Below are 15,558 nucleotides of genomic sequence, written 5' to 3'. Positions count from 1 at the left end.
AGATTAAATGTGGAGATTGGAAGTCAAGACAATAATTAGCCCTTTAATCCATGAACATTGGTATATCCTTTCATTTATTTATATTGTCTTTAATTTCTTGCAATAAGGTAGGTCTTTTTGTATGAAGAAGCTACTCTGACATCTTTCGTTTATTATTATATATATTTTGAAGCTACATTTTTAGATGCAGATAAATTGGGATTGTGATAGATTCCTGGGAACTTGATACCATTTATCTCTGGTAATACTTCTTGACTTAAAAATCTTACTTTGTCTGACAGTTTTCTTTGCTATATATATATTTTTTTTTCTTTGCTATATATTTTCATGGTATATTCTTTGCATATGTGCCAGTGTCCCACCCATATTCTTTGAGGTCTCACCACTGATTCTAGTCACAGGCTGGATTTCCAATTGCCTGGGGACTGTATTGGCTGGACTATGAAAAATTAAAGTACTAGAGAATTAATATCCTTGATATCCTTAAACCAAATGCAGGTAGGGTAGCTTTTAGCTCAGTTTAGGTAGCTTAGCTCTTATTCTAAGGTGGTTTCCAGAATTTTCTAGAGGAATTAAGTCCCAGTTATCAGAATAGCAGTTTTCTGGAATGATTTTTTTTTTGTCTTCCTTTTCCTTTTCCTGACTCCATTACTCCCTTTCTTCAATTTCATGCAATTACTTATGAAATAAAGTATTTTATTCAAATCTTTGTTTCAGGATTTGTGGATGTTCAAACAAGATATTTTCCATCTCTTTATTTCTGACTTTATTTAAAATGTATCTCAGCAGCTTTTGAGTTTGCTTAATTAATTTGACAATTTTAATGTTTTATTTGAAGTATGTATTTCTTTTTTCCCTTTGCTCATTTTTTTTTTCTTAAATTACACATGTATGTGAGGTCATTGGTATTTGTCTTTTTCTGACTGACTTATTTTACTTAGCATGATACCCTCTAGCTTCATCTATGTTGTTGCAAATGGCAAGATTTCATTGTTTTTTTATGGCTGAGTAATATTCCATTGTGTATATTCCATATACACATTGTGTATATTGTGTAATGGAATATTACATTCCATTGATTTATATATAGACACCACATCATTATCCATTCACCTGTTAGTGTCCACTTGGGCTCTTTCCATGGTTTGGCTATTGTAAAAATGCTCCTATAAACATCAGGGTGGATGTATCCCTTTCGATTAGTATTTTTATATTTTTTTTGGTAAATACTTAGTAGAGTAATTGCTAGATCATAGGGTAGTTCTATTTTTAACTATTTAAGGAACCTCCATACTGTTTTCTGGAGTGGTTGCACCAGTTTGCATTCCCACCAGCAGTGCTAGAGGGTTTTGCTTTCTCCATAACAACAACAACAAAATAAAAACAAAAGAAAGAAAGTGAGAGAGAGAGATAGGCAAACCAAGAAACAGGTTCTTAACTATAGAGAACAAATTGATGGTTACCAGAGGGGAGGTGAATTGGGGAGGATGAGTGAAATAGGTGATGGGGATTAAGAAGTATACTTGTGATGAGCACCAGGTGTTTTATGGAAGTGTTGAATCACTATATTGTACACCTGAAACTAATATTACATTGTATGTTAACTAGCTGTAATTTAAATAAAAACTTGAAAAAATGAAGTATATTTTCAAGTATGTGTATATAAGAATTATTGTTATAGTTAGGATTTAAAGCTACTACCTGTTTTAGCATTTGTTTCTTATTTATGTGTCCTCTTTTGTGTTAATCAAAATATTCTTCAGTCTTCTTTTCTGAAGACTTCCTACTATGAAAAGAGACAGGATAGACATTCATTCCTTTCAAAAGGGAAAAATCAGGAGGAAAGGAATGACAAATCTCAGGCAAGTTCAAACTTCACAAGACAAATTTCATTAGATTTGAAGGTGAAGAATGGTTTGATGCTCCGCCCTTTAGGCCCACTGTGATGGCGGCATCCTCACCAGTACTTGTTATTGTTTGCCTTTTTTATGTTAACCATCCTAGTATGTGTGAAGGGGTTCCTCATAGTGGTACTTGGTTATTTTTAAAAACTTTTATTGATGTACCAAATTTATACAGACTAGTATACAAAATGACCACACCTTTTAAACAAGCACTTAGATATAAAAATAGATTGCTAGCAAAAATTCCACTTTTGTTCTCTATTTCTGTGACTCCAAATGCATGTAATGTCAGATCTGTTTACTATGCACTGTATATTCTTTGTGTTTTCTGTTATTTAATTTGTTTTTCAAACTTCAGACTAGATAATTTCTGCTAATCTATTTTTCTGGATAAGGAAATGATAAACTTATCCTTGGCTTAGAACTTAGTTTTAGTTCTAAAATATATATTTTACTCTTTTCCTGAAAAAAATAGATTCCAGTTCTCTGGAGAAATTTTATATTTTATTTTATTTTAATTCTAGAGAAGTTAATGTATAATGTGATATTAGTTTCAGGTGTACAGTATAGTAATTGAACAATTCCATATATTACTGAGTGCTCATCAAGATAATCCTCTGGTGAAATTTTGTATTATTGTCTTCTCTGTTGGAAATATTGACTATAGGTATTTAAAAATCTGTCAGTAACTTGAGTACTGGAGCACTTGTCGATCTGTTTATATTTTGGGGGGCATATGTTTGGTAATTTGAGAGTTAACTCTGGACAGTGTGTTGTTACAGTGGTTCTATATGCATTGCCTTCTTCCAGAGAGGTTCTATCTTATCTGTGATCTTTTACTAGATAGACTAAGTACTGCTTGATCAGTACCAAAATGAACAGAAGTCTATGAAAAGCTCAGTTTATTTATTCACTCTTACTTCCAGGGTAAAACACTCCAGAGGGCTATCTGAGAACCATGGATGGTTATTAGAGACTTTTGTCCTTGGAAGTTCCTAAACTCCAGTTTAAAAGTTTAACATTTAAATAAATAAATAAATAAAAAGTTTAACATTTTAATGCTGCCTAAAATTCAACTCTGTTTCTCTTTAGTGTTTCTACTTTGCTTCTTTGACTTTCACCTTGGGTGACTTAAAAATTCATTAAAAATTTTTGAGGCTCGGTCTTCTTTCCTTGACTTTCATTCTCTCTGGGATTTTTGTGTTGAGGCTTGAGTTTTTTTTTGCAGCCCCCAGATTGATAATTTTTTCCTCTTTGGGCTGGTGAGATTACCTAATTTTCCTGGCTTTCTACATCTTACTAGCTTCCATCTGTCAGATTCTTAGTCTTTCCCCAATGCCACATATTATCAAATATTAGGTTTGATTCAGAAATGCAGAATATAGAACAGTTATACATTTCCCTTCTTTCTGTGATGTGGCCCCTCAATTTTAGCTCCATTGGCTGTTTTCGGATGTCTCCACATAGGTAGATAGGTTAGTTGGTTTCTTTCTCTCCTCTCTTCCTCCCTCCCTCCATTCTTTTCTCCCTCCTTTCCTCTTTTTTCTTTCATTTTATCCAGATGTTTTATTTATTTATTTATTTTTGGCAGGAACTTCAGCCTATTTCAAGATAATATGTCATAGCTAGAAATTAAAGTCAGTTCCCTCCTTCCCTCATTTTAGTAATATTTATTGGTACCTACTATTTGTCAAGCACTATGTTAAGAGCTGGGGAAATTGCATAAAGATTGTACCCAGTATCCAGGTTAAAAAAATAGATTGTTACTGTACCACAGAACTCCCTCTATACTGTCCCTCATCCTGTCCCACCAAAAGGTAACCATTGTCCTGAATTTTATGTTACCACTCTATTCTTTAGTTTCACATATGCATGTATCCTTAAACAGTACTTTATAAAAGTTTTAGATGTTTTTGAATTTTATAAAACCGAAATCATATAACATATATTCTTTCATTAATTTTTATTCTTAGTACAGCAATTAATATTTTAACAAACGATACTAAAAAAATATCTAAAGATGGACTACCACAAACAAACATAGATAAAGCCCTTTAGCCATAAATAGGACACAGCACCATATAGAAACTTTGATTTTGCTTTTGTGCTTATGGTTTGTGCTCTGAGAACTAGACCATGACTTTGTTCCTCTTTGTTACTGAAGCAAATAGCATACAATGAAGTTCAGTAAGCAAGAGCTAAAATAAGTCAAGAATGAAAAGAAAATCCCCAGTGGTTATGAGCAGTGGCCACAGGAGACACAGGATGTCAAAGGTAGAACATAGGTGCTTCATAGTAAGTTTGGGATTTAGGGGAGGGCAATGTTTAATCTTTTTAGTCTTGAGCATATTAAGAACTTGGCTTGCTCGAGCCTTTGGGGCAATTTCTGTTAGGAGGGTCTGGAAAACTGGGCTTGCTCACTCAATGAGATGTAATCCTGACATTTCCCTGAGTCAGTTTCAACCCCCACAAAGCGTCTCACCGTGTGTCAGTGTGAAGTTTTGTAAATTTGTAATGTGTCTGTGCCAGATGCTTCACTGTCATCTTTTAGCCTTCTTTTGTGAGAGCTGGCTCTACCAAATACAATAGGTATGTCAAAAATTAATAATAGAAAACAATTTCTTTTTAAATTTTAACTGTATCATAATGTGAAATATCCCCTCATTCCTCACCCCTCCCCTGCCCCAGTCCATTATACTTTTTAAACTAGATTCTGGTAGCTAATGAGTAATAGAGACAAAATGTAGTTTTTTTTTCACCCTGGTGAAATACTGCATTATTTGTTATTCATGAGTTCTTGTTTTCTTGGAATATTGTTTGATGAAATATGTGGGTGATGTGTACCCTCTCATTGCCTGGAGGCCTTTTAGATTTCCTCAGTTAGGGTATTTTCCTTTTGTTTTTAATAAACTTTCAAATAATTGTAGAGAAGAGCCACTGGATGATAGTATAACTAAGCTGTTTTAGTACCATGTCTCCCCAGACCCACTCCCAAATTAACAATCAACATTTTACAGTATATCCTCACAAAATACATAGAACGAGTAAAAGCGGGGTGGGGGGGGAGCTGCTGTCTTTTAAACATAGTCTAGAAGCCTCAGTTACTCCTGCATCTTGCCGGCATCAGGCCTCTTTTCTTGTGCCTCTGTGTTGTCATCTGCTTTTTGAATAAGGTTCAGGAAAGTTAATACAACAGGAAATCCTTACTGGAGTTAGGTAAGTCTTCTGTCCAAGCAGAGCAGAGTCATGTTTTTGCCTATAAAGAAGTGACAGTCTAGATGGCCATGAATGTCCTTGGTTTTCATTGCTATGCTTGCTGAGTTTAGTTTGGGATTAAGCATCTGTGAACTGGTCTCATGATTCTCTTGAGACCTAGAAGGGCTTCTGTTTCAGGAATTCAGGTTGAGAAGAGATACTTCACTTACCTACCCTGAATTGAAGATTCATTCAAAGGAGCTCTACATTGGTAAGACAGAGGCTTATTTTTAAAATTTGTAACAGGTATAAGAATTAACTGCATGTCTTAAATATATTTTATACACATATATTTTAAAATTAATAATTTTCACTTAACTTGAAGCTAAATGATCCAGCAAACTGATCCATTTCAATATTGTCCCAAACCAAGAGAAATGGAAAAATAAATGTCTTAGAACAATCAAGATAGATTCCAAAGTGACCAGGTGGTAACATCTATTCTTGTTTATAGAATGCTATTATGTGCCCATATTTTGTGGAGAGTAGTCATTACTCTGAAGCCACACTCCTGGGGTTGAATCCAGGCTCTGTCACTTACTAGCTGGGTGGCTTTGGGCATGCTACTTTAGTAGTCTGTGTCTCAGTATTTTTCATCTTTCATATAGAGATGATAATAGAATTGATATAGGATTATATGTGTTAATACTAGTGCAGGCATTAGAACAGTGCCTGGCATAAGGGAAATGATGTGGGAAACAAAGGCAGAGGAAAATATAGATAAAATTAAATGTCCTTATAACCTGCAGCCCATTGACAAATACTTGAGGAAAGCAGAATATAATGTTCTTCCAGGAAACTCCTATTTCATGTTAATGCCTTGCTAGAGGTAAAAACAACCTTGGTTTAACAATAGTAAGGAGTCTGGTAACCTGCATCTTCTTTAGTATGTGTAGATCCTTTTGAAGCTTCCTTTATCTTTACTTCTTCCAACATACATAATTGCTCCTCAAAATCCTGAGGCAGGAGGCAGCAGAAGGCACCAGGGAGTAGCAGCTCTTTCTGCCTATGGGCCTGTCTCCATACTTTAATAAAACCATCATTTTACGCTGAAGATGTCTCAAGAATTCTTTCTTGGCAGTCGGCTCCAGACCTCACAGAACCTCACATGTGTTCATAAACTACATCAGTAAATAGTCAGAAAATATTAACTATTATCTTATTTACTCTTACCTTGTTATTTATTATTACATATACTCTTCTCATGCTTGGTGATCTAGTTTACATGTATATAGGTAATTATAACTATAAATGAAAAGGAAATAGACAATTTTAACAGTATGTTTATGTTTTATACTTAAAATATGACAACTGTTAGTTCAAAACAAAGAAGCAAAAAGAAAAACACATTAAAAAAGCCTAAGAACTCAAAAGGTTTAGCAGTCTTGGTGTTTAGTGTAAGAGAAAATAGCCATAAACCTTCAATAGCTCCAAAGGGCATCAGTGTTTTTCAGAATCATCTCGTACTTAGTGTTCAAAGTAACAACTCTGACTCAGGGAGAAAATGTTAAATTCTGTCCATGGTGTTCAGTTCAGAGAAGCCTGAAAGTGTTCTGCCTTATAAGAAGATTTTAAAACAAAGTTTTTAGAAAAGTATTTAAAGACCCATTTCTGGAGGATTTTGAATTATATCAGTTTTATCATATTTGCATTTTCTTTTTGCCTCTTCCTTCAGGTGGAGCAAAATTAGTTTTTATGAATTATATGTAAATGTGACTAGTTTTCAGAATTATATGTAAATATGATCCTTAGACACAAGCATTGTTTCCATTAAAGACCAAACATACTCAAGTTTAGCCTTTGTTTTAGCCATTGCATTGCTCAGTAGTACCTTCATACAAAATCTTCATGACTGTCAAGCTGGCCAGGTTTTGTTTTGCAATTATGTTCACCAGGAATTGAGATGAATTATATGTCTTACCAATTATGTGTTGCAGTGTCTTCTGTAGTGTTTACATATACATTGTTGAGGAAGGAAAGACCATTTTGCTCTAAAGTCTTTTTAAAAATGTTTGATTTTGATATAAAACATGTGACATTAAATTTACCATCTTAACCATTTTTTAATTTTAAGTTCAGTAGATTAGCTCTATTCACATTGTCGCATAACAGATATAGAACTCTGTCATCTTGCAAAACTGAAATGCTATATGCTCACTAAATAAGTCCTCAGTTCCTCTTTCAGTCTCTGGCAATTACCATTCTACTTTCTTTTTTGCTATGAATTTAATTACTTTAGAATCACATACAAGTGACTTTATATGGTATTTGTCTTTTTGTGACTGGCTTATTTCACGTAGGATCCTGTCCTCAAGGTTCATCTATGTTTTAGCATGTGACAGGATTTCCTTCTTTTTAAATACTTAATAATAATTCCATTGTGTAAAAAAAAAAAAAATTCCATTGTGTGTATATAGTACATTTCCTTTATCCATTAATGAACATTTGAATTGCTTTTACCTCTTGGCTATGGTGAATAATGCTGCAGTGAACTGGGTATCAAATATTTCTTTAAGACTTGCTTTCAGTTATTTTGGATATATAGCTGCAAGTGGGTTCCTGGATTATACGGAAGTTCTGTTTTTAATTTTTTGAGAAACCTCCATATTGTTTCCATAGTGGCTGCACTATTTTATATTCCCACCAACAGTGCATAAGGACTCTAATTTCTCTACATCCTTGCCAATATTTGATAGTGTCCATAATGTGTCCATAATAATGGTTATAGGCTAATACCTCATTGTAGTTTTGATTTGCTTTCTCTAATGGTTAGTGAAGTCAAGCATTTTTTCATATGTGTCTTGGTCATTTGTCTATCTTCTTTGGAGAAGTGTCTGTTCAAATTTTTTGCTGATTTTTAAACCAGGTAATTTATTGTTGTTATTGTTGAATTGCAGTTTTTATATATTCTAGGTATTAACCCCCTATCAGGTATGTTGTTTACAAATATTTCCTCTCATTTTATAGGTTGCTCTTCAAACTTGATTGTTTCCTTTAATGCATAGATGTTTTTAAATTTGATGTAATCCCATTTGCCTATTTTTTGCTTTTGTTGCCTGTGCTTTTGATGACATATCCAAGAAATCATTCCCGAATCCAATGTCATGAAGTTTTTCCCATTTCCTTCTGGAAGTTTATGGGTTTAGGCCTGAATTTAGGTCTTTAATCTATTTTGAGTTAATTCTTGTGTGTACTCTAAGGTCAGTGTTCAACTTAATTCTTTTGCATGTGGATATTCAATTTTCCCAGCATCATTTGTTGAAGAGATTGCTTTTTTTTTTTTTTTTTTTTTTTTTTTTACCCCCATTGCATGGTACTGGAATCCTTGCAAATGTTATTTGATCATTATATTTGAGGGCTTATTTCTGGGCCCTCTACTCTGTGTCTGTGTACCACTTCGCTTTGCTGTTATGCCAATACCACATTGTTTTGATTACTGTAGTTTTGTAAATGTTTTTGAAATTACAAAGTGTGAGACCTGCAAATTTATCTTCATTTGCAAGATTGCTTTGACTATTTAGGGTTCTAGAGATTCCATATGATTTTTAGGATGGTTTTCTGTTTCTGATAAAAATACCATCAGGATTTTAATAGAGATAGCGTTGGGTAGCATGAGAATTCTAACAGTGTTGTCTTCTAATCCATGTACATGGCTGTCAGTTCATGTATTGGTATATTTAATTTTTTCAGCAAGTTTTGTAGTTTTCAGTTTGGTTAGGTTACTCCTAAGTATTTTATTCTTTCTGAAGCTATTATAAGTGGAATTGTTTTTTAAATGTCATTTCTGGATTGTGATTGTGTATAGAAACTCAATCAATTTTTTTATGTTGCTTCTATATCCTAGAACTTAGATTAATATGGTTATTAATTCTAACAGGGTTTCTTTATTCTTTTATTTTTGGCAAAATCTTTAGGGTTTTCTACATGTAAGATCATGTCTTCTGCAAACAGATAATTATACTTCTTCCTTTCTTTTTGAATGCCTTTTATTTATTTTCTAATTACTCTGCCAAGGACTTCCAGTAATCCTGAATGGAAGTGACAGAGGCTTTGCCTTGTTTCTTATCTTAGAGGAAAATCATTCCACATTTCACCATTGGGCATGATGTTAGCCATAGGCTTTTTATATATGGCCTTTATTATGTTGAGATAGTTTCTTTCTGTTCCTAGTTTGTTGAGTGTTTTTATTATGAAAGGGTGTTGAATTTTGTCAAGTGCTTTTTCTAAATTACTTGAAATGGTCATGTAGTTTTTGTCCTTCATTTTGTCAATATGTTGTATTGTATTGAATGATTTATAAGTTGAATTATCATTGCATTCCAAGAATAAGTTCCACTTGGTTATGGCGTGTAGTCCTTTTAACTGAATTTGGCTTGCAATTTTGTTGAAGATTTTGTTGAAGATTTTCACGTCAATATTAATCAGGAATATTGATACATAGTTTTCTTTTCTTATAGTATCTTTGTCTGATTTGGTATCAGGAAAATGTTGGCTTCATAAAATGAGTTAGGAAGTATTTTCATTTCAATTTTTATAAGAGTTTGAGGAAAAGTTTGGTGTTAATTTTCCTTTGGCTCTTTGGTAGAATTGCCCATTGAGGCTTTCTGGTCCTGTGCTTTTTTCTCCATTGGGAGGTTTTTGATTCAGTCTTCTTACTAGTTATAAATCTATTCAGAATTTTTATTTCTGTATGACTCAGACTTGATAGGCTGTAGATTTTTAGGAATTTTTTTAAAGATTTTATTCATTTATTTGACAGGAAAAGAGCACAAGCAAGGAGAGCAGCAGAGGAGCAGCAGAGGGAGAAGCAGACTCCTCACTTAGCAGGGAGCCTAATGTGGACCTCAGTCCCTGGACCCTGGGATCATGACCTGAGCTGAAGGCAGACACCCAAATAACTGAGCCATTCAAGCATCCCTTTAGGAATCTATTTTGCTTTAAACTCTTGACCACCATCTCTTTCCATGTGGACCTGGATTACTCCCAGGAACACGACTTTGATTGTAGGTTGTCAAGACTATCCTTAGTATATCTCTGCTGATGGCTTAGTAAGTATGGGCATTGTAGTTTCATTAAAGAGGGTATCCAGTCTTGTGAGTAGCTACCTCATTCAGAGGAATACTAAATCTTGACATAAGAAGCTTAATGTTTATCAAAGGCCATCATGGAACAGATACCTCCATGGAGGTTGCTCTTTCCATTTCTACCTTTTGGGACTTCTATAAAGATAAAGTAGAAAGATGTAGGCTTGAATATCTAAAATGAATGAATGTTTTGAATACCCCAAATGAGTATTTTAAGTGAATATTTTAAATGAATGTTAAATTAGGGTAAGATTCTGAAGATTTTTTCTTGTATTACATGAGGATCTTTTCAAAATTCTAAATCTCTAAAGAGAAAAACTATAGAAAGCAGCTCCTCAATCCAAATATGATCCACCTTAGTTGAGTAGTAATCATATTTATATAGATTTTTAAAAACTAGTTTGGATACTAAACTAGTTGCCTAATCTTGAAAATGTATAAGTTTGATTCTGAGGTGGCAGAGTTAGAGTAGCTACAGAATGGTGATGGCAGATGGAGCAAGAAAGCATGGCAAGTTCATTGCAAATTTATGATAATTAATAGAAAAATAAGCCAGGATCACTTTTATACTCTAAGGCAAACATATAAGCAATAGCACATTGAGTTCTATGTAGATCCTACCGTTTCGAAGTATAGCAAGATGCTATTCTTTCATTGATATTAACTGACAATGTTTTTTTCTTTTCTTTGAAAATATAATTTAAGGATAAAAAAAAGAATTTGAGGTGACTAATAAGTTATATTACTTTTTCCAAAATAAAATTAGGAAACTTTTTTTTATTCTCAAGGGACTTTATATTTGGTCACATTTATCTGATAGGTTTTTCTTAACTTTCATTTTTATTTCAAATTTAGAGTTAGCTTGTAAAGAGGTATTCTTATTCCAGTAAACTTTCAGATCTCTCTTAAACATTTAGAATTTTCAACTGAATTACTGTTGTAGTACTGTCGTATTATCCGGTAATTTAATGCTGTTTTAAGAAATAGCATTAACCTCCAAATTCCAGTGAGGCAGAATATTTAGAGCACACTATTTATTCTTAGTATCTAAGAGAGACTTAGTTTACCTGGATAAACCTATGCTGTGTGAATGTTTACTAAATATAACTCACAAGAAATTTCACATGCAATGTCCATAGTATTACAATCTAGTTAATGGGTTAATGATACCACACTTTATTACTCTTCTGAGTATCCTTTGTTTCTTCCTTTCTGCCTGACCTTTTAGCTCTAGAGTGTCCTGAGTCTCACCACTTTGGACCTCTGTCCTTTACAGCCTGTAGGCATTCCCTTAGCAATCTGGTCTTACCGGATTTCATGGCTTTACCTATCATCTTTGTGCAAATCAGTCCCAAATTACATAGCCCAGACATCTCTTCTAAACTCTGTACTGTTTTATCAGCCTGCCTATTTGATATCTACAATTAAGTGTTAAATAGCACTTCACACTTAACACTTGCAAAACTGAACTGCTCTTTCGTCCAAGTCTTCTCTACCAGGAACTTTTCCTAGGTCAATGATGGCAGCTCTAGTCTTAAGGTTGCTCAGGCCAAAAAAAAAACCAGAATAATATCATCCTTCACTTCCTCTTATATCCCATATTTAACCTATTAGGATATCTTGGTGTTTCAGTTGTCTTCAAACTGTACATGAATTTGACTGAATGATTGTTCATACAAATTAAAAAACTAAGGCTCAGAGAAGTTAAGAGAACATCCCAAGTTCACATAGCTAGTTAGTGATAAAGTGATAATTCAAATCCTTATTTTCTGACTGACCACAAATAATATGCTCTATTCATAATACTAGTGCTTCTGCAAAGCAAATGTTATAATTGTTTATAATTTATATAGCTTAGAAATACGATCTGACCTATTGTGTAAATGGATCTTTATAAATAGTATGTGTTATTTCAGTTCGGTTTTCTAGGAATTTTCTAAGCCCAGAGCAGTTATTTCATAAATACTTGCCAACTCAGTTAAATTGATTGGTACTTCTCTCTTCTTGTATATTGCTCTAGATCAGGAACTGTGTTTTCAATTTCAAGGTATAATTAGATATAAATTGTGTATTAGGTAAAAAAAAAAAAAGGCTGGGGGGTAAGGGTGGAATTAATGAAATAAAATATTCAAGGAGGTCTCTTCGAAAGAGGTTAGACATGTTCTTATTATATCTGTATGAATTTAGGACATATATTAGCTCTTGCTACCTTATATATAAATGCTTTTCTATTTCTTAGAGTTTTCATGGTATGTAATATTGATCTTGATACCAATCATTAAAGTTTAGATTGTGGAATTATTATTTAAATTATTTAGAGTCTTCTCTTAAGGGCTTCTGTTTTAAGGAGACATTTTATAACTAAAATCCATTAGATTGTAAGATTTTCTAGTTGATTATAATGGAAAAAGTCAAAGGATTAGCATCTTGGTAGAGAAATAGCAGAAAAGTTTCAGTGCTGTCTATTGTCTTGACATACTCCTGTTTCATTGATGTACTGTTTGTATTTTAATAGAATTTATTCCATGCTTATATCATTTAATGTAGCAGAAATGAAGTATGTTAAGCCAAATTTTATGAGACTCAAGTGGTATCTTTGAAAGAAGCCAAGATTAAACTTTTGAGAGATATCTGTTATATCTATTTATGTGACATATTTAGAAAGCTGATAATTTTTTAAATTTATGTACAGGTAGAACACTTATCTATGCAACAGATTTTAGATGAAGAACCCTCAGGATCATTATTATTTTTTTAAATTTTTATTTACTTATGATAGGCACACAGTGAGAGAGAGAGGCAGAGACACAGGCAGAGGGAGAAGCAGGCTCCATGCACTGGGAGCCCAACGTGGGATTCAATCCCGGATCTCCAGGATCGCGCCCTGGGCCAAAGGCAGGCACTAAACCGCTGCGCCACCCAGGGATCCCAGGATCATTATTTTTATCTTTTTTTTTTCTCTTCTAAATTTTCACCTTAAAGTTTACTTGTTTTATTTCACCAATTTGTGTTATTTTATTCCAAGGATGAAAATTTGATGAATATTTAATTCAGAGAAGCAAGTTTCACATCCCAAATTCTGTCCATCTATATACTTTTCTACCTACTTTTGCTGTGATAGAAATATTTAGCATGGAATCTTTTTAAAGACATTCTTATAGGCTTTGGAAATACTTCTTAAAGCAATAAGATGATATTTGAAGCATCAAACCCAAAAGCCATGCTTAGAAATTTAGTCCCTATGGCAACTGAATGAATAAATGAATAAAGTTGTGTGGCGCCTACATCCATGATGGCGTATATTTAGAAAGGAAACTGTAGCTTCTAAAAAAGTATCTGTTGACAAACAAATATAAAATAAGAGTTCAAAAAAGAGATACTTTATTTCTGGAAAATGTGATAGTTCTGTTACCATTTGCAGTGATGGATATCTGTGGGTCTTTATACTGTGAAATAAACTGTGATCAACTCTACTGCTATCTTTTCTTTTTCATAGTGTATGCCAATTAAAGGCCTAGGATTCGTGCTTGGAGCCTACCAGTGCATTTGCAAAGCAGGATTCTATCATCCTCAAGACTTCTCAGTGAACAGCTTTCAGAGTAAGTGTCCTTCGCTTCTCTACATACATATGAATACACATAATATATATGATTATTAATTATTCAGATTTTCATTTTACATTGTTGGAGTTATTTGTTTCAATCTCCACTGGTTTGGTAGTATTTCATCCCTTAGAGTTTTTGCTTTGGTTTGTCATCTTTCGTGCCCTGGAGTACCACAAAATAATGTGTTTATTTTAAGTATGTTTTAGTTTTCAATACTTTTCCTAAAATAATGTTAGCTGTGTAGTAAAATCAATTGGGATTCAGTTATTGAGAGCTGTTGCTACAGAAATTTACTAAACCTAATTTTGCTAGTTTGTTTATTAATTAATTAATTAATTAATTTACAAAAAAATGATTTTATTTATTTATTCATGAGAGACACACACACACACAGAGGCAGAGACACAGGCAGAGGGAGAAGCAGGCTCCATGCAGGGAGCCTGATGTGAGACTCCATCCAGGGTCCCCAGGATCACAGTCTGAGCTGAAGGCGGCGCTAAACCGCTGAGCCACTGGAGCTGCCCTATTTATTAATTTATATATTAATTTTCTACACTGCATAAAGAACTATCATAAATTTAACATTTTAAAGACCATACATTTATTATCACAGTTTTCGTTTGTTACCTTTCCAGTCAGAGGTGAGGTTGGCCCTCTGTCTCACCAGGTGACATCTGTGATGCAGTGTGATCCTAGGCCTGGGGTCTTCTTCCAAGCTCATTCATGTCAGTATCTCACAGGCTCCTGGGTTTTTTTTTTTTTTTTTTTCTAGATGTTAGTCAGCTGAGGCTTACTCTGAGCTCCTCTGAGTTGCCTTAAGGCCTATTCATGTGACCCTCTTACTGCATTGCAGCTCACCTCTTCAAAGCTAGCAAAACAATTTCCTCAATCTGGTCAGATTGAACCATATATAACATAGTATAATGAGAGTAAGTATCCCACCACTTTACCTGATAATGTAACCTAATCAAAATAGAGACCATCTCATCATATTTACAGATCCACTCACATTCCAGGGGAAGTGATTATACAAGGTATATACTCTAGAATCAAAACTTGGTCATCTGCTATTATATTCCTACTTCAGAAAATGTCAGTGTTACAATTTGAATATTGACTTTTTTACTTTATCTCTAGAGAATGCAATGTTGCCACACTAGCTTGTAGTCAGCCAATGGATATAATAGCTAAGAAGGAGTATAGTGGTAAAAAAGTTGGTTTCATAGGAAGTTAGGGCTTGAGGTTTACTGAAACTGAGGTACGGGTATCTTTTAGATAGTCATTCACAAATCTTTGCAAGCCTTACTGGTCTTTATAGGAATTTGCATTTTTACTAGGCACAGTTCAAAGGGTACATTGAGATTGAAATCTGAGTTTCTTCCTCTAGGAATTTTGGTAAAATTTGTAGATTTTTGTTTTGTTTTGTTTTCTCCTGGAAAACATTCTTGGAACTGAATCTGTTTACATTTAAGTTATAAGCTCTGGAGATGAGTAACATTTCGCTCTGTCCTCAGTCATATAGTTCAGAGGTCAGCCCTTGTTCTATGAATAATTACAGGTATAATTCTCAAATGGCCTTCAGGCTTCTGTTCGCACAGGCCCTGCCCAACACTTTCCTCTTACTTGAGGGTGGGACCCGTGAATGCAGGGAGGTGGTCACCCCCTGTTTAGGCTGTATTATATAGCAAAGGTGATAGTTTAGTCACCTAT

At 33.9% G+C, this 15,558-nt stretch overlaps 1 protein-coding gene across 1 annotated transcript in view; it reads left to right on the top strand.

The window, feature by feature from the left end:
- Positions 1 to 15,558, top strand: part of GPR158 (G protein-coupled receptor 158) — a 408,845-nt gene that overhangs the window by 182,787 nt on the left and 210,500 nt on the right. The window contains exon 3 of the mRNA XM_077896758.1: positions 13,740 to 13,842. Coding sequence (XP_077752884.1) covers positions 13,740 to 13,842 — 103 coding nt within the window. The remainder of the gene's footprint in view (positions 1 to 13,739; positions 13,843 to 15,558) is intronic.

This window comes from Canis aureus, chromosome 5 (genome assembly GCF_053574225.1).
Source record: "Canis aureus isolate CA01 chromosome 5, VMU_Caureus_v.1.0, whole genome shotgun sequence".
NCBI lineage: Eukaryota > Metazoa > Chordata > Mammalia > Carnivora > Canidae > Canis > Canis aureus.
Note: the sequence above shows the minus strand (reverse complement) of the source record. Positions and strands in the feature narration are given on the sequence as shown.